Source organism: Sminthopsis crassicaudata, chromosome 2, assembly GCF_048593235.1.
Source record: "Sminthopsis crassicaudata isolate SCR6 chromosome 2, ASM4859323v1, whole genome shotgun sequence".
Lineage (NCBI taxonomy): Eukaryota > Metazoa > Chordata > Mammalia > Dasyuromorphia > Dasyuridae > Sminthopsis > Sminthopsis crassicaudata.
Genome location: NC_133618.1, coordinates 132,768,089 through 132,795,311, shown reverse-complemented (window position 1 = coordinate 132,795,311; position 27,223 = coordinate 132,768,089). Strand labels below are relative to the sequence as shown.

Sequence of the window (27,223 nt, the reverse complement as noted above, 5' to 3'; positions counted from 1 at the left end):
CAAAAGGGACTCCAACAACTTTGTGATATCTCCAGCACTTCTCTGATTTATCCTTTAATTTATCCTGTTACATAAAAAGAGGTTAGACAAATGAAAAAATATTTAGAACTTAATATGTCAACCACTGGTAAACAATAATGACACAGAAAAACATGAACAGTACATGTCTTCAAAGAGCATTAAGTATGATCTTGAGACAACATATCCTCTAAGGTATGTAATGATTTTATCAACAAAGAAGATAGGAAAAAACGTTACTTCATTCAGTGGTGATTTTAGGGAAGATTTTCACTTGTAATAATTTTGTAGAATTTTTTTTTAAATACATAATAAAGCAGCAGTATAGATAGAAAGCCCAGTGGACTGAAGGTCCCAGTGACAGGATAGATAAGACCTATAATTCAGAGAGCTCATCAACAATGTGGATGGTGTGGCCTATCGACACACATTCCCCATCCCTTCACCTTTCTTCCCCCTCTTTCCCCTCCCAAGTAATCATCCTGGCTTTGTAACAAATTGTAGTTCTAAAGCTAGATGTGGAATTCCTAACACATCTAAATTGTAGATTTTGTGTATATGCCTTTTCTATTGAGTTTCTTTGTAAAATCTTTATAGAAATAAACCATAACCAGTACTTTGGGACATAGGCTTTAGATCTTAAAAAGACCTGCAACATCATCAAGACTAACCTCATTTTACAACTAGCCTCATATACTTTGCATCTTTTACAAAGTTAATTATCAGTACAAGTGAATGCAACAGAACCAAGTGGAGACCAAAAAGTCATTATAAACGAGAAAGAAATTAAGCATCTATATATAAGGTGCTCAGCTAGACACATAGACTAGATAGATAAATATAATTCATTTTATGCTTTATTTTAAAGATTTTATAAGATAATCAGAAAGAAAATACATGCAAATAACCACAGTGTAAAGGAGTATGTATTAGGTACAAAGATGACATTTAGGTAGAGATCCGCAAGAAATTTGAAAAGTTTATAGATAAATTGAGGAGTTGGTGAGCTGGAGAAGGAAGGAGTGTTTCAGGGAAAATTTTTATAGAGAAGCCAAATATCTAATCTGAGTTTTGAAGGATGAAACTTTCAATAGGCTAGGCAGTGTCAGGGTAGGAAGTTCATTCTAGGTATAGGAGAATAATACATGGGCAAAGATAAAATGAGTAGTTCATTTTGAAACTAGAAGGATTAGTATGATAAGCATATTCCCTCCTCACATTTTTTTTTTCCTTCGGTCATGTCCCAAGTTTGTTATGTGGTAGTTTATTTGGTAAGTATTGGGAAGTTTTGGTGTGTATCTCTGTTGGATTGGTTTTACAGTTGACTTCTAGAAGGGTATTTGGGACAGAGGAAAGAATGTTAATGAACTGGTTGATAACAAAAAGATTTTTAAAAACTTGGATTTTCTCTCTTGGCTTCTTTACAGAAAATATTATTAAGTATTCATGCTAGAAAACAACCACTGCACAACTAGAAGGAATTGTAGTATAGGATTTTTCTAGAAAATTCATTATGATTCAAGTCCATAAAATACTGCTATTATGAGCATCTGCAAATACGTGGAAATATTTGCTTTTTAAACATACAGCCCCTTCTTTGGAATATTATTTATTTAAATGGAGTATAACTATCTTGGTTTTTTGGGTATTTTCTAGGGCAGCATACTTGCTTCTCTTGTAAGGTTCCTGGTAAAGATGTGAAACGCTGTTCTGTTACTGCTTGTGGTAAATTTTACCATGAGGCCTGTGTTCGGAAATTTGCTACTGCTGTCTTTGAGTCTAGAGGATTCCGTTGTCCTCAACACTACTGCTCTACTTGTTCCATGGAGAAAGATATCCACAAAGCAAGCAAAGGTGAAGCAAAATTAATGAGAACAAGAACTTGTAAACACAAACTCTATAAATGAGTTCAGTACATATCACTTTGTATAACCCTCTGTTATCTGTTATATTTGGGGTATAGGGTTTATATTTTGGAAAGTCTTTTTGTGCTCTTCAAGTCCTGCTTATTTTGCTTAATCAGATAACATTTATTAAATACTTTTTAAGCACTATGTACTGTGCCAAGCATTGGGGATACAGAGACAAAATTGAAATAGTCCCAATTTCAAGTATATCCAAGGTAAGCACAAAGTAATTTTGAGAGGAGGGTGTAGGAATTTGGAACTTCATTAGAGGATTCATATCAAAGTTGTGTTTGAACTATGTCTTGAAGGAAGTAAGGATTAATTAAAGGTAAGGATAAAGTATTCTAGACATGAGAAATAACCAGGTCACAGGCATGGAAATATTAAATGAAATGTCATCTGTGAGCAGCAGCAAGCAGGCCACTTGGAATGAATTGAAAAGTGAGGAGAATAAAATAGAGAAAGGAAAAGGGATTAGGTGGAACCCAGAAGTTTTTAATGAGCTTACTGGCCTCTGAAAACACTTTTGAATAGAAAGTATCCTCTCATCCTATCATTCAAGATGCTTATAGAACTTCCTTTTTTTGTTGTAAATACTAATAATGGAAGCCTGAAAGTCCCCTGTCTAGTTTGGCCATTAGTAATAACTACTTTTTGCCATACTTGTAGTCATGGTATATTGGGGATATCCTTTGGCTTAGGCTATATTTCCATCTGTAGCTCCTACCCTGTGGGTTGCATAATAAAATTCAGTTGGAGTGGGCTTTTTGCAGAATGATTCTTCCTTTGTTTCATGAGGAACATAAACACTAATTCAGATGAAGTGATTATTACTTTACTCCAGCCCTGTGACCTTATTATATAGGTTGTTAGAAAGTCCATTTCCCAAAGAATTGCTCCTTTTTGGTCATTTTCAGTATACTTTCATTCCATAGGCTGTATTTTCAGTTTCAAAAGCAGGCATATCCTGCAACAATTTTCATAAGATAATTGGTAAAGACTTGCAACATTCCCTTTGCCTAAGCAGTAACTACATTCAGAACTCGGGGAAAGTGCATTTCTAGTAATTCCTCTCTTTACCTGCCCTTTTATTAAATCGTAAAGCAACAAGCAAACTTTTATGACCCTTTTACATCTGTAAAAAAAAATTTTAATTTCGTCACAGATTCTAGCACATTCTTGTTATCAAAGTTGTCATAACATTCTAAAGACATATTTTTTAAAATTCAGTAAAGCAAAAACATGTCAAAACAGCCATAATATGTGAAACTTGGCTGTTTATTCCAGTGTCTACTTTTATGTTTATATCCTCAGCTTCTTTTCAGAGTTTCCCTGCTCTTCTTAGTTTATGTATATTTGAATTGTTTTGTGTTGGAGCTACCTGTGCTGTGCATGTGTCACAGAATTAATAAGTATACTTCAAGATCAAAATGAATTATTTTGATCTGAATTTAGCAAGGAGTCTGTAAATTTCACTTCACAGAAGCCTTATTATCCAGGTGGTCTTAAAATTTTTTTCTTCTTTGTATTTCTTTTTAAGCAGGTCGCATGATGAGATGTTTAAGATGCCCAATTGCCTATCATTCAGGAGATGGCTGCATAGCTGCAGGAAGTCTGTTTGTGTCGTCCTACATTCTCATCTGTAGTAACCATTCCAAGAGGAGCAGTCATTCTTCCTCTACTGTAAATGTAGGCTTTTGTTTCGTTTGTGCAAGAGGTGAGCACTTAACACAGTTACTTTTCTTTCTCAGTTGATGCTACTGGTATTTTTATTTTTTAAAAATCATCTCTTTGAATTGGAAGTACCCATAGAGATCACTCAGAATAACCTTAGAAATTTTGCAAGAATCACTTTTATAATATCTGACACATTATCATCTAAATTCTGTCCCTTCCTATGACAGGAACTCTGCCTCATGAAACTTGAGATTCCAGTTTAGGTCAAGCCAGAATTTTATAAAAAGTCTTACATATTATGTTTAACTGAAATCTTCTGCCTTATATTAATTGGTCTAAGTTCTTTTCTCTAGGGCAATACAGAATCAACCTAAGTCCTTCAGATATTAAATTACCTTTTACCTAGAACCCTGTGATTATAAGATTTTCATTTGGAAGAAAAGATTAGTAAATTTGTTTTCACTACTTGGTATTGTTTCATTGTATTGTTTTGGTCCATCATGGAGGGTTTATGGGACATGGCCAAGACAGCAAATATGGTACTAATTAAGGTCTAGTACTACAAGCTTTCTCAATTCTCAGCTATTTAAGTCTAAAAATACCAAGAACTAATATTTAACATTTTATTAACTCAAGCAGTGCATCATCATCTAGATAGCTTAATGAATTAAACCATTTTCAGTTGGCTATTTTATGGGGACATCTAGCTGCTATCCTATACCATACTGTGCATTTTGTTATACCACATAATATTTGTAAAGAGTAAATAATTTAGGAATCAATAAATACTAATTCCCCAGAACAGTTTTTAATGCCAAGTGACACTATCTTTTTTTCCTTATCTTTCCTTCATTAATTAGGTATATATGAAAGTTTTTACTCATATTAGCCTTGTTAATTTCTCTTAGAATTTTATAGAAAATTAATAATTTTCTTTTTTGCACAGAAATGATCTTTTTTATTTTGATTAATGTACTTTATTTTCTACCAGATATGTGATTCTCCTGGTGTTGGGTAGTCCTGGTTAGGAAATTTCTTCTATGAATACAGATATGCAGCTGTTGTGTAACTTAGAGCATTTGAGATTTAAAAGATCAAATAACTTGCAGTGTCACATAGTAGGTCATCAGAGGAACAACTTGAGCTCAGGTCTTCCTTACTCTATAGCAAGGCTTCTTAAATTTTTTCCACTCACAATCCCTTTTCAGCCAAGAAATTTTAATATGACCTGGGTATATAGGCATATAAAATAGGTATATAATTCAAATATAAATCAAACATTTACTGATACTAAATTATAATTTCATGACCCCAACTTATAGTCTCATAGATCTAGATTTGGGAATTGTGGAGATCATCAGTTCCAACCATATCATTTTATTGATAAGGAAAACTGAGGGCCAGAAAAATTAAGTAACTTGCCTACTAAAGTCACACGGGTAATAAGTAGCAGAGCTGGTACTCTTAAATCACTGTACCACTGCATTGTTGCCTCTAATGTTCAATAGAAAAAATTTTATCTTGCCAAAAAATGTGTATATGTGTTTGTGTGTTTGTTACTGAGGGCTGAGAACTGTAATCAAGCTTACTTTTGTGATTAATTTTGCTTTAAACAACATAGGAAAGGTTTTCCATAACTTGTAGAAATTAAGTACTGTTCCCAAAGTTATTCTCTTTGCCATTTATTAGCAGATTTAGTCCCATTGTGCACACTCTTCTCGATGTATACATTGAGTTTTATGTACTAGAGTATAGTATTCTTTATAGAGTTTTATGACTAGCATGAATTGTGATTCTCATGAAAGTATATGGGCTGTGTGCTTATTAGAAGAATAAACATAATATACTGTTATACTACTACAAGGACAAGTGAATATTACAATAAAACATTGCTTAGCAAACAGAGTATATTTTGTAGTAAGAAATATTTTTGCCCCATATTTGTAGCATTTAAAAAAAATTTTTTTTGATTTGGCAGAAAGGCAGATAAGCACAAAAAATGTTTTCATTTTTTTTCTACTCTCCCCTTCTCCACTCAATGAGTGTCACAAGAAAATAACAATATAAAATGCTTACCTTTAAAGAATTTTAAAGCAGCAGATTTGTGACAGTGATAAAATTTCATTATCTCTCATAAAAAATCTGTTTACCACTTTCTGGAGGCTATTTTTAAAAATCAGCATTCCCAGCAACTTAATTTAACTGACAGTGAATGAGCCTACACCCAAACATATTTATATCATCTGTTTTGTAGCTAAAGTTTCTAACTGCTGTGTTGTTTAATCTGTGGGCCTATTTTATTTTCCATTACTACTTTATATTCTAAAACTTGTTCTTGGACATTTCTTTTGATTATTGGTAGATCATTTATTTTGAAATAATTTTCAAGCATACCAAATTTAAAGATACGGGGACAACTAGAAAAGAGTTTAGGACTCGTCATTTAGTGTAGGGTATTGCATTTTGGGCTTTTGAATTTTAAATAAATTAGATCCCTTGACTAATCATAATGGTGGCATATTTACTAGAAATATGAAGGTAACCTTCTAGAGCCAAGGCATTTTTGCATCTTTTATGTTTGCATCATAAAGAACCTAACAGTGCTTAGCATTTTGGGGGGGGGGGCCGCGAAATTTATTGTTTTGAATTCTTTCTCCCATCCTCTCTATGGGGTAAATGGCTTCCCACTTTACAGATAAGGAAATAAAGGCAAAAATATTAAATGAAAGTCATAAAACTCTAATATGCTGTTATGTCACAGGACCTATTTTTCAGTTACCTCCGTGTGGTTTATCAAACATAAGTAAATTTTAAAATTTTTGCTTTTATTCATTTTGAATAAAATTATAATTTAAAAACTGTAGTTTATAAATTTTGTGCATCATGCAAGAAAAAACTTTTAATTTCCCACCCATTATATGGTAGACATTGTTCTTACCAGGTTAACTATTGGGAGTTGAGGAGATTGGGAAAGGATTTTTGTAGTAACTATAAAGTGAAGCACAAGAAGCTTTCTGAGGTGAAAATAAATGTCATAGTTCTTTCAACATTTAAGAGAGTTAAATTTGATCAAAAGGCATCTATTTAAATTCTGACATTAGAAAATTACATAAAATGGCAGACTCTTTAGAACTAAGAAGTATCTTAGAGATTATCTAATGAATCCTTTAGTTTGTATGGATAAGAAAGGAAATGAGTTTTAGTCTGATTTGCCAAAAGTCACACAAAAGAAAAGGAGGCAATGAGTAACTAGAGCTGAGTCACCTAGCTCCTCCTCTAGTGCACCTTCCACTGTTTCCTTGGTTTGATTTTCTTTCAGTGAGTTTAAAAAAAAAAAAAAAAAAAAAAGTTTCTTCTAAACTTAGGAATTTCTAAAATCCAGGACCTCTGACTCTTCATATCCTATCTCTCAGGAATTACATATAATTTTTGAAGGAATGGGAGGAGGGTGATAATTTAGGAGCTACATCATTGCATAGAGACTTCATCTCTCCATTGACTTTTGGCGATGCATCATGCCTCAGTTGATGAGATAAACACATTTTGTCTCAGCACATAAAAATATGATTATCAGCATCTATCTTTTGTTATCAGGTAGCCCATGCTGAAAATTTCAATGTTATATTTTAGTAATGACAATTAATAGTGGCATTAGGCAGGTGGGGGGGTTTAGGTTCTTTATTTTGTTAAATTCATGAAAATTATCTTGATAATACACAATTTAAGCTCAGAGAATCATATGTTAGTGACTACTTCCAGTTTAGCTTTGAGCAGATGAAATGCCAGGCCTGATCTATCATAATATGAGGTTGATAAAGATGATGACAATTCAGTCCCCCAGGACAAAGAATGTAATTTTGAAGCATATGATCCCTATAAACTGCATTTGCTAAAGCAAAGTCCATCATCACCTCCAGGGCTATATAAAATAACTAGTACCTAGGATTTTGTTCTGTCAAACAGCTGGTAGCCAAGGTAAGAAGAAACAGTTTCAGGCTTCAGGCTAGATAGCTGTTGTTTAAATTTTTAAAGCTTACATTATTGTTTCATCTACCAAGAAATTTTTCCGTGGAAGCAAGGAAGGTCACATTAGTGGGCTTTGTCTGCCTTCCCTGAGCAGATAGATTTACATCCAGTAGAGAACTCATATACTCTTGACTGTGGAAAATGATGAAATAGTTTTCTATCAACTTAAACAGTTCATGGCTTCTTAGTCATGTGCAATTTTAATAGAGAACAGTGTTGTGAATGAGGAAAAGGTATTAAGAGTTTGACTAAAGGTTCTGAGCATGTTGACAAGATTCTTCCTTGGAAAAAATGGAAAAGAATAGATTGAGTTCTGCCCTCAGCTAGTATTTAATGATTGAATCTTAAAAGAATTGGGCCTATTCAGTTGTCAAAAATTATTATTTCTCAGCTTTTGAATTGAGAGCTTTAAAAGTGATCTGTTTTGGTTAAATTATGAGGTATGGTAGTATTTTAAATAAAATCATAAAAATATAGAAATGTGGCTATTCAAAAGGGAAGTAACTAGTGTCTTTGTGTCTTTGAAATGCAGTTCAGCTCTTCAAAACTAAGTACTATTCATCTGTTTTTAGATATAAAAGTATTTTCTCTTTTTTTCTATGTAGGCTTCCACTTAAAGTAGAAGCAGTAAGTCATTCAGACTCCCACTAGTAGCTATAGAAACTTTTCTGTCAGATCTTTCTTTTTCTTCATATTATCTTTTCTTTCAAACTTTAAAGCATAGTTGCATAATAGGTATTGATTTATTTTATTTTTCCTTATGGAATCATGGGTAGTTTCATTGCAACTCATCTCTTTCTGTTTGTTTCGTATAGGGCTAATAGTTCAGGATCATTCAGACCCCATGTTCAATTCAATTGCCTATAAGTCCCACTACCTACTGATTCAATCAAATCGTGCTGAGTTGAAATTACCTATGATTCCTTCTTCGTCAGCTTCCAAAAAGAAATGTGAGAAAGGTAATAACTAAAATAGTTTCTCTCTTCTTTTATTTTTGCTTTTTCTATCTTTTTTCTTTAAATAAAAGAAAAATGTATGCCTCTCAAGCATCTGTTGTTTTTGGTAAATTTTGCCTTGGTTGTTGTGAGTGTGTATTCATATGACTGGTAGAAGTTATTAAAAGGGCTTAAAATAATTGCATCATTACAAATTTCTACCTGCTCTTCTTTCTGAGAGTCAGGGTTTTTTGATAGACTGCCTCTACCATACTAGGAGGTTCAATTTGTTAAGCTCGAAGTTTACTTAATGTAGAATGTTATCCTGAGGCTACCTTTCCCTTCTGTGTATATAAAAAGTCCCATTTATGTTAAAGGAAGGTGAATATATTTGGAAATAATTGTTGTAACTCCTGGCAGTAATATATAGATAACCCATTCCACTGATAATTCTTATGTTCCTATGACGAAATCTGTTTTCCCTAAGCAATATTAGGATCTTTAGTTTAGAGTTAGAAGCATCATCTAGTCCAATTCCTTTATTTTACCAAAAAAAAAAAAAAAGAGAGAGAGAAAGAAAGAAAACAGAGAGAGAGAGAGGAGTCTTTTGGTCAGATGACTTGACCTAATTTACACAGGGAGTAAGTAGCCAACCTGGGATTAGAATATAGGTCCTCTGATTTCATAATCCAGCCTTTTTACTGTTCTTGCTGCTTCTGTAATAATATTAACTGGCCCTGAGCATATGGGGCAAACAGTCCAAGAGTGCATTGGGTAAGAAAAGAAAGGGGAACCTACCTGAAATATAACAGTTTAGTATGGATAAATAATCCATAGGTAATTTGGAATCAGTTGTCTTTCTATATTTCAGTCCAGTTAATTGGAGAGAAGAGATCTTTTTTTTTTTTTTTTTTTTTTTTTTTTTTTTTTTTTTTAAATTTAGCCTGCATCTAATGAGAGAGGAAGAACATTTAGTGATATTTCTGTGGTACTTCAACTGTCAATCCTAAACAAATTAATTTAATAGATAAATAGATTTCTTTTAGCTGTGCATATTTCCCTTATTGGGAGAGGTTTATAGGTTTATAATTTTTGCCAGCCCCCCATTAAAAACTAAACAAAACTCCAGAAAATAACTTTTGTTCTAATTCTATTGGCCTACCTTATTTCAAAATGAAGATATAAAGCATCACTAAAAGGAAATGTGACATTCAAAATATTTTGTATTTTGAAGAAGCAAGTACTTTGGAAGCTATGAAGAATTACATTGGAATTGTTTGTGAGGTTTTTTTCGTAAGTCAATTTGTATCTTGTTTAGTGAAATTACTTTCAGTGAAGTCCAGGTGATAGATATGTAACCTACCTTGTAACAAAATGTTTGCTTCTACCTCTCACTCTGAATTTAGATAATTTGAGGTATTTAAGGAAATGGTATCCCTATTAATGTCTCTTTAAAATTAGATGATTATAATTTCTGCTTACTTTGCTTTCAATACTCAGTGCTAATCCTGATATAAATAAAATTATTTTGAGCCCTCTGTTTGCTTAGTTGGATAGTTCATTACTAATGCATATAAAGGAAACTTTTCTTGTTAGCACGGAGATGCTCCTTTTTGTATTTTCTTTTTGATTTGTATTTCTTGTGCATTGGCATCTTACCATGAGAGTTTTCAATAGTCAGCTTGATTCTCTCATCCAGAGTATCAAAGCCAAATCTTGGTTGACTTTGGAGGAAGGACAAACTGAATACTACCAATTTTGTGTGAAACAAAGAGGGATTCCCTACCTTAACATAACACTCCAATTATAGAACTGGAGAATTGGGCTAATTGGTCAAGTCTGAAGTAAAGGGAGAAAATACCAGATAATTGTGTATAAAGGTTTTAGCAGAGGAAATATAATAAATTATGTTATCAGTTTAAAAGATTGAAAGTCTGTAGGTGGGCAAGAATATTCAAAAGGTTGGATGATATATGTTTTAGTTTGCCTAGATTTTGTGCAATGGGACTCAGTCCCAGTACAACTCAGTAAATGCTAGTAGTGTTGAATAAATGTTGTCATAAATGCAGTTACAATGTGAGTTTCATTCATCCATTGAAGATGAAATTTATTCACCTTTCCATCAATGACCACTTTTAAAGGCATATAAGAATATCAAAGCCAAAAAAGCAAATCCTGTATATTTTGGATTTTATTTATTACATCCTAAGATAATTTTATGCCCTTATAGGGGTCTTCTGATTGGCAGTAGGTGAGAGACAATTCCTTCTGTTACCAATTCATTTCAAATTGGTTTGTTTTTGGTTTTTTTACATTTATACTCCAAAAACTGGTTGGACCTTCATTATCAGCAACAATAAAAAAATGAATATAGTTACCATCACAAATTTGAAGAAGATAGCCTCCTTTTTGCTTTTTTTGTGTGTTTTAAAAAATGGAAACAGAAGCTATGGCTATAAAGCCACCAAGAGAACACTTTTCATGCCCATTAACTTAATAAGAAGGGATTCAGATATACCCATGGTATTGGTTCAGAATAGGAAAATAAGGCTTACAAAGAAGTAACAACAAAAAAGAAACACCTATTCAAATTGACCTACTCTAAATTATTTTTGTTCCCATATAACTATTTTTCCATCTGTTGGGCTTGATACTAAATAGGTCATTAAATCTTAGGGTTTTGCATGTGAAGTGTATTGTTTTTAATGAGTTTTGTTTCCTTATTCTGGTGGCAAAGAGAGACAGTATCTTTCCCTGTTCTGGGGAGTAGCAGGCCTGCTTGTTTTCTTTTTTGAGCCATTATGATGACAGTGACCTGATCCCTTGCCTTACTTTTAAAAAATCTTAACATAAAGTAATATGATGAAATTAAAAGAAAATCTTTGCTCTCTTTCTTCTTTCCTTTTGTCAGTTATTAAAACTATTTGTTTGTTTCAAGGTGGAAAACTGTTGTGCTGTGAATCGTGCCCAGCTTCCTTCCACCCGGAATGCCTCAGCATAGTGATGCCAGAAGGCTGCTGGAACTGTAATGACTGTAAAGCTGGCAAGAAACTCCATTACAAGCAGATTGTTTGGGTCAAGCTGGGAAACTACAGGCAAGTTTCTAAGGGCAAAGAGAAATTCTGTCACTTTGAAGACTTAGGTTTTTAACTTAACTAGATTATTGATGGGGACTATGAGGAATTCTTTTCCTAAATACAAGATAAATGTTACATCTTGTCAGCATTTTAAATTTTATTTTATTTTTAAGATCTAAGAGAGCTGTCTTTGGAATTCTCTTGCTAATTTTGGGGATGGAGACAATTGAGAGAAGAAGAACTTCACTTTGTGAAGGGATTTCTGCTATTTCCAAGTGAAAAAGTTTGTCAGCAGAACTATTTATAAAAATCTCTTTATGTTCATAACACTGTTGAACCTAAATCTAAATCACTTCTTCTTCTTTTTTTTTTTTTTTTTTTTTTTTTTTTTTTTAAGTGACTTGCCCAGGGTCACACAGCTAGGATGTATTAAGTGTCTGAGATCAGATTTGAACTCGAGTCCTCCTGAATTCAAGGCTGGTGCTCTATCCACTGCGCCACCTAGCTGCCCTAAATCACTTCTAACTAGAAAACTTAAAGATTTAGGTTCTTTGGATATGAAAAAGAGAATTTAGAATCTGATGAGAATAAAAATCTTTCCAAAAGAACCTTTTAACTTTTAATCTAACTAAAAAAGGAAGAGAGAAATAGCATTTCCTCTATTGTACAAAACTCCCTTCAAAAATCTTAGATTTTAAGTTGCTTAGAACTGATCAATAACTAGAATGTATAAATTGAAATCCTGTGATAATGTTGCACCTCTATAGAATCTGAGATTTAGATCTGAAAGGGAATCTTAGAAATTCATAATTTCCAGCCAGTTCAATTTTCAGATGAAGAAACTGCTGTCCAGAGAGATGACATGACATACCTCTAAGGTATTATTAAATAAGTGTGAGATTTAAACCTATCTTTTCTAACTCTACTCCCAAAGACCTTTCTCTTGCTTTTAAAGCCCATATTTATCACTTTGTTAAAGAATTCAACATCTTCACATTACAGAGTACCACCAAAATAAATTTTATAACTAAGATTTCACCAAATGCAAGATACAATTCAAGTTATTTTTCTTTTTTTTTAAAAAAAGAGGAGAATACTATTGTATTTATACCAGAATTCCAATGTGTTGGGCTTCTTTCTCAGTTATTGATATTATAAAGTAATTTTTAATGAGGCTCATTTCTTCTCCTGTATTTGCTTAGCTTATAGGTCCATCTTCTAATTTAGTTTTTAAAAGTTCATAAATGTGATGTTCAGTGGAGATTCAATCATAAAGGCAATTAGAATGCAAAAAAAGAAAGTCTTTGAAGGAATACTCAAGGCAGTGTTGGGATCATTGACAATATGTTTTTCTATCCAGGCAAATTCTTTTTGTATATTTTGAAAAAACTTCAACACTTCATTCTGAACTAACCCTTTATGTAGTAGTTGTTGTTGTTGTTATTGTTGTTGTTGTAGTAGTAGTAGTAGTAGTAGTAGTAGTAGTAGTAGTAGTAGTAGTAGTAGTAGTAGTAGTAGTAGTAGTAGTAGTAGTAGTAGTAGTATTTTTGATGTGGCTAGTTTGATTCAGCTAGACCACATGAAGCTGTTAATTGTGAGTAGTAAGTTACTCCTATCCAGAGGTTCCTAAGGAATAAAATGGAAGGTATGTAGCAAATCTTGAGAGATCAAGTAATTCAACCCTCCTTGGAAGTCTTAATTATTCCTATCCTGTATCCTAACATGGTTAAATTTCTTAAAATATTTAGAAACATCTAGAATATTCATTTCACAGATTGCTTCAAGGGTAAACTAAATAGTGCCTTAACAAAGTATTGTTTTCTTAAATTGGGTACCAATTTTTATTGTGATGTTCAGTGGCGGGGGGTGGGAAGGGGAATTAGGGAGAAATTCCAAAATATGGAATGTCTGTGCAGATTCTGTACTGTGTGTTGAGGAATGCAAATTTTTTATCAGCTCAGTAATGCTCACCAAGATATTTGTTGAGGCTTTTTAAAACACATGGCCATGAAAAAGAAGATGATGCCCAAAAAACTGTTTTGTGTGTTTGCTGTTGATTTTCATGATCTCATGTAAGTAGCCATAAAAGAGAGCCTGAGCTTGGGGTTCCTTAGCTTTTTCTAACCATTTCTTGACTTTCTAATTGCCAGAAGCTATCAAATGCATCACAGATGGTTTTGTTTAATTGCTGCTATAGTATTCCTTCTTGCATGAGGCATTTTTGCCTTTATTTTATTCCAGACTCAGGTTTGTTGAAATTTAAGAACTACGATTGAGACCACATACTATTGAATTACAGTGTAGTGTAAAACATTGCACATTTAGCTAAAAGGTATATGTCCTCAACTGACTGAAGATTTAGAAATTCTCTTGGAAGGAAGGGTACTATTGAAAAAAGAAGCCTTGCCATATCTTTGTTGGCACCAGCTTATTCTCAGAATGCATTCATGAATGTGTCATGTTTAGTTATAAGAGAGCAAATAGTTGAACCATTTTTCTAGGAGAACACCTGACTTATTTTATCTGAAGTTGAAATGATATTGAATATAAGAAAAAACTTTTCAATCTGTATTCTCTCTGTATTCATATAAAAAAATTATATGATTCACTTTTAAAGAATTTCTTAGCATAAAAGACTTTATTGGTTTTAATCTTGTTTAAACTATTAGGACCTAAACAAAATTTATGAATTATATAACTTTCCTTTTTTTTTCCCCCTAGGAGAGGCAGCGTGGCGTAGTGGATAGAGAGCTGGCCTCGGAGCCAGGAAGACCTGGGTTCAAGTCCCGCCTCTGACACATACTGGCTGTGTGACCCTCGGCAAGTCACTTAACCTCTCAGTGCTCTAGGCAACTCTCTAAGACTCTTAAGTTGCAGAGAAGGTGCCGACCTGCATTGGGAGAGGGAGTTTCCTCATCTGGGAGTTCCCTATACTAATGAAATCACAGGTCCAGTCCATATCCCTGTCCCTTTTTTCTTCCACCAAGCTTGAAGTAATAATTATGTGGTTTCTCTTCTCATGATCCAAGTATTTTATTTAAAAATTGATTTTGTTTCTAGGTGGTGGCCAGCAGAGATCTGCAATCCTAGGTCCGTGCCTCTTAACATCCAAGGCCTTAAACATGACTTGGGGGACTTTCCTGTGTTCTTCTTTGGTTCTCATGACTACTATTGGGTGCATCAGGGCAGAGTGTTCCCATATGTTGAAGGAGACAAAAGCTTTGCTGAGGGGCAAACTAGTATTAACAAGACCTTCAAAAAAGGTAAATTGAATAATGTGTATTGTGGTTTAAAACCAGGACTCTAGGAATTGATACCCTACGCAGTGGCCCCTCATTTGCATGGCAATAACATTGTTTTCATTAGATGTTAGAATTTTTTAAACTTATATCTTTTGTTTTTATATTGCCTACATTTTCGCCATATCCTTTTTCTTTCCTCTTCTCAGAGAGGCATCACTTATAATTTAAAAAAAACTAAAATGAGAAAAAGTTATCAAAACTGATCAGCACATTGAAAAAAATCTAATATTATATTCAGTGTTCCCACTGTCGACCTCCTGCCTCTGCAAAATATTGTGGGGAGATATCTCTTTGGGGGATTGGGTTGGGTTGTGGGAGGGGGTGGTTTTTTTTGTCATTTTGCAAAACTTATTTTTTATTGTTTTATTAAGAGATTCTTCTTTTCCACGTATGTTGGCTGTATTTTGTTTGTTTTCCTGATTCTGCTTACGTTACTTTGCATCAGTTTAACTGTTTTCATCATGTTTGTCATTTGTATCATAATTTGTTTGGCTATTTCCCTTTTGACAGGCATCAACTTTGTTTCAAGTTCTTTGCTACTACCAAGAGGCCACTAGCAATATTTTGTTTTATTTAAAGTTCTACTTTATGTTAATAACTTCCTTGGGCTATAACCTTACTAATGGAATCTCTGGGTCAAAGTCTATGAACATTTTAGTGGCTTTATTTGCATGATTACAAATTGTTTTCCAGAATGGTAATACCAATTCACAGCTCCACCAATAATGTATTAGTTTTGCCTCTTTTTCCACAAACACACCAAAATTAACTGTTTTCTTCTTTTGTTATCTTTGCTAGTTGTTTGGGTTTGAGTTGTTTTGGTTTGTAAACTCTGACTAGTGCTTTGGAACACTCTTTAATGTGTTGCTAATAGTTTACAATTTCTCTTTTAAGAACTGTTTGTTCACATCTTTTCCCAATAGCTCTATCATAGAGAATAGTTTTTGGTATTAAATAAGAGGTTCAAAATAAATGAATAGTGAACATATTACTTAAATATACATTTTTAAAATATTTTTTTAAATTAAAAAAACATCTGATACTATTAATTTTATACAACTTTTAACTTAAAAGGGGTGGGTGCCAGTTGCAAAAAACAAAATAGGTTATTTTACATTAAATTGTAATTAAATTAATTTTGCACAAACAAAATTAACACGGGAAAAAAAGGAAGAAGTCAGCTGGCAAAAAAAAAAAAAACCACTTTGTTTCATATATCTCTGGTAAAGAGTTTGATATCAAGCTTATAACAAGAACTGATTTTTTCTTTTTACAATATCATATTCCCTCCCCACTTCAGCTTGTCATTGTGTTAGACATATATTGAAATGCCTTTCACAAACAAATGCATTTGAGTTCCATTATATCATATTGCAATATAGTCTATGCTATTGGTTCTTTCTCCATACCCTGTTGACAAAAGTATGTACTTTTAAGGGTTATTTCCAGGGGATCCTGGTTGTATTGACCAAAATAAACTCTTCAGACTAAGTGGAATAGTAGTAATTATAAGTTAATCCTTCTTGCTCTTACAACTGTCTAATTTCTAAGAAACTTTCCAGCAAACAAAATCTAGATCCAGGTAAAAAGCTTTCCTGAGTCTCCCTGAGAACCATGTTCTAACTAAAGTAGGTCTCAAATCAGCTCTGATCCAAAGAGTTTGACATGTAATCTATAGAGTCCATGATTCACATTTCTAATTTGTACATGTTTCTTTTGTCTGTTGTTTATGAGTTGGAAATTTCCAGAATCTAATCTTTAAGGGGGAAGAGGAGAAAAGAAAAAAATTATTCTCCAGGTAGTGAAAGGACAATGTAAGAAGCTCACTTGACACCTTCTGTTTACATACATTGTTTGCTATTGTGTAGCACTTGAGGAAGCTGCAAAACGTTTCCAGGAGCTGAAAGCACAAAGAGAAAGTAAAGAAGCTTTGGAGCTGGAAAGAAATTCAAGAAAACCCCCACCCTACAAGCACATTAAAGTGAGTGTTTCCCTTTGAGCAAATTGACTTCTTGCCAGACACACACAGTTTTCATAATGATCACATGGACTATGTCTTGTGACAGCTTCTACAATTTGTCACTTAGTTTCTTGTTAATTTTAAGCACTTTAATGGGAACTCTTTCTGCTCTTTTTAACATCAAATGAGAGCCAAAGAGTGCACTGCTGGACCTTTGTAATGAGGATTAAGTATTTGAAAACACAAACTTTCTGGGATATCTTGAATGTGACACATCATATATGAAACCTCATTTCTCACTTCACCAGTTAGCCTGCATTCACATAGTAATAACATTATCTTGTTTTTATATAGTATCTTGGTTCCAAAAAAGCCCAAAGCACTTTCACATAAATTATTTTGTTTATGCTTATAAAATTCCATTTAACTAGAAGGAACACAGCTTGCCTTTGATTCATAAGTGACCACTGAAGCTTTGGTAACATGCCTTTCCCAGACACAGAGCAAGTCAGTAGCATGTCTCAGACCAACCCTAAAATCATCTCTTTTTTTCAGTGCTTTGACCACTCATTGATGCTCATTTCTGGTTTTGTTTGTCAGGCCAACAAAGTGATAGGGAAGGTCCAGATCCAAGTAGCTGACCTGTCGGAGATCCCACGCTGTAATTGTAAGCCTGCTGATGAAAATCCCTGTGGTCTGGAGTCAGAGTGCTTGAACCGGATGCTGCAGTATGAATGTCACCCCCAAGTGTGCCCAGCTGGGGACCGATGCCAGAACCAATATTTCACCAAAAGGCTCTATCCCGAAACAGAAGTCATCAAGACCGAGAGCCGAGGCTGGGGCCTGAGGACCAAGAGGAACATCAAGAAGGTGGCCTCTTGAAAATAAAGTGCCTATAACTGCACCTTGTAGGAGCTTGGGCTGTCTTGGTAAACCCAGAAAAACTGGGAGCTTATCAAGTTTTTGAGATTTACTTAGGTTACAAATTTAACACCTCAAGATCCCTACCTCATGTTTGGCACATAATAAGCACTTAATACATGCTTATTGCCTAACAAAGAGGTTTGCATGGGAGCAGCCCCAAGGTCTCAGAAATTGTACCCATGGGGTGCAAACTCTTAACAGATTGTACTAAAGTGGAAAAGTTTTGAGTACAAGTCTGGTGACAGATTGCCTTTCCAAGGCCCATTTGGCTGGTAAAGAAAATTTGTTCCTACAGGGTTGTCCAGACAAAGTCTTGTTACTAAATTGGGCTGGGGAGGGGGTGGGGGTGGGGAGCAGGTTAGTCTTGTGTTGGTTGGGAAAATACACATATCTAAAAATCATGTATATTTTGAAGTCTTAATGGCAAAGAAGGAAAAATGAGAAGTTAGTAATTGAACATTACTTCAATTATGACATGGGCACTGTTTTCTGGTGATTTTTTTTTTAATTGTAATAGTTTCCATTTGTGAAGGAAAGAGAATTAAAGGTGGTTTGTTTTATAAATCTTAATTCTTAATATCTAAAGCAATGTTATTGAGTAGATTTTTATCTGAAGACAAGTATAGCTGAATGTGAAGAACCTCATCACCACAAGGTTAGCCATTAAGTGGATATTTTTTCAGCCATTACTGCTCTAGTAAACTGCCTATAGAAAAAATGACCTGTACCTAGTTGGTGTTTGAGTTCTTCTGAGTTGGTCTGAGTTATTCACTCATCTCACACTTGTGTATTCTTAATCAAAGACAATTAAATTTTTTTTTTAATAGTCAAAGACCAATTTTTAAAATAGCGCTCTTCTAGTTTGCCCAAGATAAGTAACTGTTAATCAATCAAGAAGGCACACACTGGCTTTGCTGACAGAACTCTAAGGTGTTATACTGTTATTTTTAAGTACATGTTGTTCTCAATATTCTTTGTTAACCTGCACATAAATTGCTTTCTCCAGTAACACTATATCAGACTTAAGAGCTAGAAGGCATTGACATTGAGATCCAGAGATATTAATTAGCAGAAGCTAGATTTCTGTCTTATCTCCGCTGTATAGTGTCTGTCTTTACTGGGATACTTCTTAGTTGTGTGTTAACAACTGCTTCAACATAAACCTAATATGAAGCAAAATATCACTCTAAATATAATTTCATAAGAGTAGCACTACAAATGAAAGTCCAGAATTTGAACTAATACATTTTTAAATAATAGGGGAGTGGAAAAATAAGAGGTGGGTGAAGGGAGAAAAAACAAGGACTATTGAGGCCTCTGGATCTATGGTTCTATACTGTACAGGGATGGGAATTCCCCTTAATCTGTAGGACCAAAAGAGTGAGAAAACTATTCCTTCATCTGACTCAAAGCTGTTTTCAGATTGGCTGAATTTAATTTCTCTTGACTCGTTAGTGTGTGCTTTGTATATTCTGCCCGTTGAGGAAGTTTGATAGTGCAATGCATAGAAAATTGGACTTAGAGTTAGGAAGACCTAAATTCAAAGTCAGCCTCATAGACTAGCAGTGTGATCCTTGGCAAATCACTTCATCTCTCTCTGCCCTAGTTTCCTCATCTGTAAAATGAGAATAGTAATAGTACCTGTCACCCAGGAGAATGCTAAAATGAGATATTTGTATAGTACTTTGCAAATCTTATAGCACTGTACAAATGCTGCTGCTAATGATGCTGAGCCTTTTCAGAAACAGTCATGAGAACAGCAGAATTTGATTGGCATATCTCACATAACATTTTCTCCAATGTTTATTTCTGTAGTAGAGATTATTTTGCTTTTATCAGTTTTAATTAAGTGGACTCTAGCAAATTAATACTTTACCAAAACCAGGAAATATGAACTATATTATACAATTTCAATTAACTGGTATAGAATGGTATTGGCTATAAAAACACTAATGCTGGGAGTTGGGATATAAAGAAAGGACTAATAAAAGCATGATCATGGTTATAGAAAAATACTTGAAAACTAATGTTCTTGTTTTTAAAATGGAATAGTTGGCAGATTTTTTTTCATATAGATTCTGTGATTATAAGAAGTAATATTCATATAATAGGGCTCATTTATTTGGAGTATAGAGGTCATATATCTTTAAACTAAACCATAACTTTATTTGTTGAAAATGTCACAAAATACCTGCCTATGAAGTTGATTAATTCCTTAGTTGTGTTTTTGTAAAGCAGTGCCACTGTATTTTAAAAGAATGTTTATTTCTTTGAGGGGAAGAATCAGTATGTCACCTAACAATAATAACAGACTCTTTATTCTATACCATTTATATCCAGATAGCTATGTACTCTATGCAGTATTGTCACACCCATTTTACAAAGGAAACTGAGGTTCAGTGATTTATTTACAATCAATTACAAAGATAGTAAATATACTTGTTACAGTCATTCCTTACACCCACATCTTCTGACTTTAAATCCTTCATTCTTTCTACTATCCTATATTCTTTATCACTTCTGAGACATTTGAAAAATAGCCAGATTGAAATCCACTTACCATTCTGCAGCTAAAGTTCATTCCTCTTTATGTATTATTTCAATATTTTTATGGGATTTCTTTTCATTTTCAGCTATGTCATCCTTATGTTAGGAGCACAAATAATATATTTCTTATGATTTTTATTCTGGGCAGGGTGAATTTGTAAATGAATATGTTGGGGAGTTAATTGATGAAGAAGAATGCAGACTTCGAATCAAACATGCCCATGAGAACAACATAACTAATTTTTATATGTTAACAGTTACCAAGGTAAGAAAAGTATCTTCTTTCTTATGAAACAAGATGATCGATATTAAGTCCTGCCTGCATTGAGTTTAATTATAGGAGTAAGCCCAAATTAAGTCTTTGGTGATTGAAAATAGAGCCAGAATTCTAAGTACTATAATTTTGTACCTATAATATATATTAAATAAGGATTCAGTAGAATTTTGGGGATCGTGAATATTTTAAGCAACTGTTAAAATTTTATTTTTTTAAAAAGGCAGAATTCTAAAATATAGTACAGGGCTTCTTAAACTTTTTTCTCACAAATCCTTTTCATCCAAGAAATTTTTATACTATCCTGTCTAGAATTTGAGCCCCAAGGTGTTTCTGTTAACATTCATGCATATGCACTGCAAAGTGTACATGTTGTATGTTCAGAGCCACAGTGGCAATGAAATTGCTTGATTCGGGGGCAGCTAGGTGGCAAAGTGAATAGAGCACCAGCTTTTAATTCAGGAGGACCGGAGTTCAAATCTGGTCTCAGACACTTAACACTTCCTAGCTGTATGACCCTGGGCAAGTCACTTAACCCCAGCCTAAAAAAGAAAGAAAGAAATTGCTTGATTCAAGATGTATAGTGCTATATGGGCTGCCAGAACCACTTCAAATTAATTACACATTTTACTTTGAATTTTGGTCATTGTTTTCAGAAATCTTATACTGTTGCCAAATTTTTCACAACCCCCACATTCAGTTGTGTAATCCCATATGAAATACCAAATTTTAAGAAGCTTTGGATAGGTTGCAAGTTTTAAGTTAATTAAAGAAGCAACAAGATAATTAATGATGCTAAATTCTAGTAAAATACAATAAAACTCTAATAAATAATAGACCTTACATTCACATTTATTGTCTCTAAACACAATCTGATTTAGTTGTCTATTTCAGTTCAGGCATGACAAAATTTAGTGATATATCCAAGTTCCCACTAAAAATCAGTGGCAAAAGCAGAGTCTAGAACCCAGCCTAGTAAGAGAGGAAAAATCTTTCTTTGAAAACCTAGAAGGAATTTTTTTTTTTTAATTCATTTTTCCAAATTATCCACTCCCTTCCCCCCCCCCCATGACAGGTAATCCCATACATTTTACATGTGTTACAATATAACCTAGATACAATATATGTGTGTAAATACCATTTTCTTGTTGCACATTAATTATTAGCTTCCGAAGGTATAAGTAACCTGGGTAGATAGTCAGTAGTGCTAACAATTTACATTCACTTCCCAGTGTTCCTTCTCTGGGTATAGTTATTTCTGTCCATCATTGATCAACTGGAAGTGAGTTGGATCTTCTTTATGTTGAAGATTTCCACTTCCATCAGAATACATCCTCATACAGTATTGTTGTTGAAGTGTATAGTGATCTTCTGGTTCTGCTCATTAGAAGGAATTTTTTTAAAGAACTCTCCTGATACTTATGCTTTTTTAAGTTACAGCAAATCAATTTTTGCCAGGTGGTATCCCTTTGAAACCCTGGTTTGATTTTTAGATAGAGACTGCTTACCCAGTGCTCCAAAGATTACCCAAATTATTATACATTTCAAATCCAGAAAGTTCATATTATCAGTGCAAATATAGGCTGAGTAAAATTATCCTTCCTATAGACATTTTCTCCCAAGTTTGCTCTATCAGTGTGCTTTAATTTTGCTATTAGGAAGTAAGTAATCTGTGATTGAAACAATCCCTGAGGCAAAGACTCTTCTTCACACTTATACCCTTCCCAATCTCAGTTTAAAAATACCTTCAGAGAAAGTTCTTAATGATGGTTTTTGAGATCTTAATTGTCTAGCTACCATCATAAATTGTCATCTGCCATTTTCTCAAGCTTCTCTTCTTTTTTCCTACTCAAGAGTTTCCCAGATGCCTGATTCTTAATAGCAAATCCTGTTGAAAATCCTATCCTTAGCCCAGTTGAATTTCCAAACATCTTTAAATATTATAAATACATTTGTGTTTTTTTTCAAGTTCTAGACTTTAAAAAAACAAAACAATGATAGCAAAAAACCTAAACTGAACTATCACTATTTCAAAATTACCTTTTCCTTAAAGACAGCTTTTACAATTATTTTCCAAAGGGGATATGAGTTACTGCCCTTTTAAATTGCTTAAATATAAAATTTTGGTGAAGACTGCAGAACAGGCAAGTGGAAAAGTATCTGCTGCAAGAGAACCTCTTACTATTTTTCGTGCTAAATAGAGTAAAAGATAATTTTCTTTTTGCCATAGGACCGTATAATCGATGCTGGCCCAAGAGGGAATTATTCTCGCTTTATGAATCATAGTTGCAATCCAAACTGTGAAACTCAAAAGTGGACGGTGAATGGGGATGTTCGTGTTGGACTTTTTGCTCTTTGTGATATTCCTGCAGGTAAAGCAGCCCTTCTCTTTTGTTTCTTTCTTTTTCTGTTCTTTCTTTTCCTTTTTTTCCCCGTCCCTTCTCTTTTATTATAACTTAGACTTCCTTTTAGAGGAGGAAAATCCATTTTTAAAAAAAAGTTGTTTTCAGTTTGGAAACTCCTCAGGTATCTATGAAGTATACCTTACTCTGAACTTAGCCTTTTTTTCAAAGTACAGTTCATAAAGAATTCAAATGTGCTTTCTGAATAAGACAGCACAATGAGTCTCAACACAGGTGGTAGTCTTTGGGTTATAGTCCTTGTTCATGTTCTCATGGAATTATATAAGTAATTATGGTCTATATCTGTAGCCATTTAGAGAAGATTTTAATTACTGATCTTTTTTTTTTTTTTAAAGTCCTGAAGGTAATTAGCCTGGGTTAACTTTGGCTGAATTTGTTTCTTTAAAAGACTGATATGTTCCTAATTATACATATAAAAATCAATCACATCCAGAGAGAGAATTATGGGAACTGAATATGGAATCAAAACATAATATTTTCATCTTTTTGTTTGTGTAGGGGTTTTTTTTTTTTTCTTTCTCATTTTTTCCCCTTTTGGTCTGATTTTTCTTGCACAGCATGGCTAATATGGAAATATATTTAAAAGGATTGTACATATTTAATCTATATCAGATTGCTTGCTGTCTTGGGGAGAGAAGGGAGGGAGAAAATTCTAGAACAATAAAAGTTTTTCTTAAAACAGAACTGTTCCTTTTATTATTACCATTTCTTCAAATATCATAATGATGAGATTTCATTTTCAATTTCTAAAATGTGTGGAAGGAGGACAAACAAGCTCTTTGGGCCAAGATGTGGGATTTTTAAAAACATATTCATAATATTAAGAAATTTGTAAATTCTGGCTAATGAAACTTAGGTTAAATTTCTGCTTGATAAAGGTATGTGATAAGCCATACTCAATTCAATTCTTATTCTGAGTGTCAGACTGTGGCTATAATCAGTATCGATTAATCCAAAATAACATCTAGTAATTTAGGACTCTGTGGTTTCACGATCATAGGATTGTTTACTGAATATAGGGAGACAGCATTGGAACAAAAAAATAAACTAAATTAATATTTTCTGGAACAGGATTTGAATTCCTGGCTGCATTCTAACTGTTGATGAGTAGAGGATGTCACTTCTTTTTTAGTTTTTATTTGCTGTAGCTATGTGTAAGTATGGATGATTTTTCTTGTTTCCTTTTCCACTGGTGTTTTTAATGTGGTGAGGCTTGAGGAGGAAGAACAGCCTTTGAATCCAAATTGTCTCTTTTTCGTCAAGAATGAGTATCTGATGACATTTCTTCTTTCAAGAATGTCTCGCATATGAATAATTGCTTTATTTCTGTTTCAGGGGTAGAGTTAACATTCAATTATAATCTGGATTGCCTGGGCAATGGCAGGACCGAGTGTCACTGTGGAGCAGACAACTGCAGTGGCTTCCTAGGAGTTCGGCCAAAGGTTAGTTGTATAGGAAAGAAAGATTACCTGGAGGATAATGATCCTACTCACAGCAAACAGAAAAGAAGAGTAGGGAAAACCATTCCAGAAGTCATTAATTTGGGATACCTAGTATGTTTTTAGAGAATTGAGTACATTGGTAAAAGTTCTCACTGTTCATTTCTGACCTTTTAATAAAGTTCTTGGAATTAAGGATTGGAATAATTCTTTGACTGACTTAGCTGGGTTTACAAATTCATGAAAAATTTCCCCTTTTTTATATAAGAATTATTGGGAGTGTTTCCTGTTTGAGTCAGTATTGCTTAGATCAGAGAAATTCTGATTTGGAAAGACATGAATTCAGATGCCACTTTTGACATTAGTGTCACTGTGAAGAGAATACTTTTTTTTTTTTTTTTTTTTTTTTTTTTTTTTTTGAGTCTCATTCTTATTGTTGTGTCATGGGCTTACTGTTCCAAAGTACTTTGTTTAAAAATTACTTTATTGCAAAATTATCCACTTTAATTCAAAGAAGAAAGAAGGGGATGTTATTTTACCAGATTGAGGAAGAAATCATATTAATCCACTCTTTTTAAAGAGTGAACCAGACTAACTAAAGAAGCGACAACAAATAAAAAATACCAAAAAAGTGAAAAAGAAAAAAAAAAGCCATTCATTTCCTTAAAATAACAATTAATTATAAATTTCTCTAGATAATTAAAGGTCTTGGTTATTTAAATGAATATGGGACTACTTTCTATTTGATGCTCCCTCCACTGTCCTTGGTCATTATAATTTGGATTTTTTTTTTTTTTTTTTTTTTTTTTTTGGCCAGACGGCATTTGCATCAGCAAATGAAGAAAAAGCAAAAAATGCTAAGTTGAAACAGAAGAAACGAAAAATCAAAACAGAACAGAAACAGATGCATGAGGATTATTGTTTTCAGTGTGGAGATGGAGGAGAGCTGGTCATGTGTGACAAAAAAGACTGTCCGAAAGCATACCACCTGCTATGCCTTAATCTGACGCAGCCACCATATGGTGAGAATTGGCCTTTGCTTGCTTGCTGTTAGGTGTGTTTACATTTGAGCATAGGACACGTTTACCTTTCCTGAGGGTAACCAAGCCCCAGGAAAGTAAAGAATAGGCTAAATGTGGAGTCAGAGTACCTGCGCCCAAGTCACTGCCAGCCTCGGAAAGATTATTCTCTCCTGAAAGAGTTCCTCTCAGTCTATAACTGTGATATAGTGGTTTCTGTAAATTAGCTAATTAATATTTACTAATCCTCCACTGTGTGCTAAATATAGGGATACCAAGACAAAAATGACAGTGCCTGATTTCAAGGAGCTTGAAATGGGAAGTGGGGAGGGGAAGTAGCATCTGCTCAGAAGCATGATAAAATCCAAAGGAATACAACCTGATAGGAAATGAAAAGAAGGCTGGCCTGGACATGAGCTTAAATGAAGGTTTTGAAAGGATTTTACTCTGCATTCCAAGAAAGAAGTGATCTTGCAGTCTGGGGATTGAGGGGATGAAGGAGAAGACCAAAGCAGTTTGGGGGGGGGATTGCAAAGCAAACAAAAACACTGATTGTAAAAACGAAATTGCTCTCTGCCTTGGTGTGAACTTGGGTGCTCTGTGTACAACTAGATCTAGTTATTTATTTGATCATATCATAGGACTAAGCTCTTTGAAGAACAATAATATATGTCCATAGCCATATTTAAATATTTCTCCTTGGTTCTCTGTCGGCTTAAATTCTGTACTGTTGCTCCATTGTACAATGACCTCTGTGAGAAGGAAGGTGAAGGTTTGGTAATATTTTAAGTGAGTTTAACATATATAATCAAAACAAGCATGAAATTGAATTTTCTTCTTCCTTCTCCCCTTTAGGAAAGTGGGAATGTCCCTGGCATCAGTGTGACACATGTAGCAACTCAGCAGTTTCTTTCTGTGAGTTCTGTCCATGTTCATTTTGTAAAGATCATGAGAAAGGGGCTTTAGTGACCTCTTCGCTGGAAGGCCGTCTCTGCTGCTCTAAACATAACCCCAAATCTCCTGTGGCACCAGAATACTGGAACAAAATAAGATGCAAATTGGAATCGCAGGATCCTAGAGACGAAGTGAAGGAATAAATTTACAGTGTTTTTATTTTTTATTTTTAATTCTTTTTTTTTTTTTTTTTTTTTTTTTTTGGAAAGAAAAAGGTAAAAAAGTGAATAGGTGATAAAATCGATAAAGAAGAAACTGGCATAATGTAATTAACCTATCACCTGAGCTGGCTTTGTAATTGGAATGGAAGAATTATGTGATTCAGGCAGCCAGAGGTAGACAATAGTAACTGGATTTTGATTGGTTTATGATAGGGGATGGGTGGCTAAATTCTTTGTATGTTTTTCTTGCCCTTAAATGTGCTTCTGCAGCTGAAAAACAGACATTACCTTGGCCTTTAGGGGGGGGAAAAAAAAAAGAAAAATGAAAAAATACATTTATGTCGGTAAATAGAAATTTCAAGTTAAAAATATATTACTGAGTATAGAAGTAAAAGTAGTCATCACTCCCTTATTTTAATTTTAGGGAATCTTGAGAAATAAGACTTAGGTAGTTTAATCAGTGTGTTTAAAGAAAAAGTTGGGAGTGGGAGGTGAGGAGAGTGGGAATTCCATTCCACTTCTGGACTACTCCAGAAAAGAGTATATAATAGTCTTTACATACATTTTTTTATGAAACATT

At 33.8% G+C, this 27,223-nt stretch overlaps 1 protein-coding gene across 5 annotated transcripts in view; it reads left to right on the top strand.

The window, feature by feature from the left end:
* The window catches only part of NSD3 (nuclear receptor binding SET domain protein 3), a 139,166-nt gene extending 112,518 nt beyond the window's left edge, over nucleotides 1-26,648 (top strand). For 2 of the 5 annotated variants that reach the window (XM_074287254.1, XM_074287258.1), the window contains 12 exons: nucleotides 1,675-1,872; nucleotides 3,466-3,642; nucleotides 8,444-8,587; nucleotides 11,502-11,658; nucleotides 14,701-14,903; nucleotides 16,811-16,923; nucleotides 17,503-17,772; nucleotides 20,522-20,638; nucleotides 22,878-23,019; nucleotides 24,406-24,512; nucleotides 25,327-25,531; nucleotides 26,384-26,648. In XM_074287254.1, coding sequence (XP_074143355.1) covers nucleotides 1,675-1,872; nucleotides 3,466-3,642; nucleotides 8,444-8,587; nucleotides 11,502-11,658; nucleotides 14,701-14,903; nucleotides 16,811-16,923; nucleotides 17,503-17,772; nucleotides 20,522-20,638; nucleotides 22,878-23,019; nucleotides 24,406-24,512; nucleotides 25,327-25,531; nucleotides 26,384-26,625 — 2,075 coding nt within the window. In that variant the 3' untranslated portion in view covers nucleotides 26,626-26,648. The remainder of the gene's footprint in view (nucleotides 1-1,674; nucleotides 1,873-3,465; nucleotides 3,643-8,443; nucleotides 8,588-11,501; nucleotides 11,659-14,700; nucleotides 14,904-16,810; nucleotides 16,924-17,502; nucleotides 17,773-20,521; nucleotides 20,639-22,877; nucleotides 23,020-24,405; nucleotides 24,513-25,326; nucleotides 25,532-26,383) is intronic. The other 3 variants (XM_074287255.1, XM_074287257.1, XM_074287256.1) reach the window with 3 other exon arrangements.
* The last annotated feature ends 575 nt before the right edge of the window (nucleotides 26,649-27,223 follow it).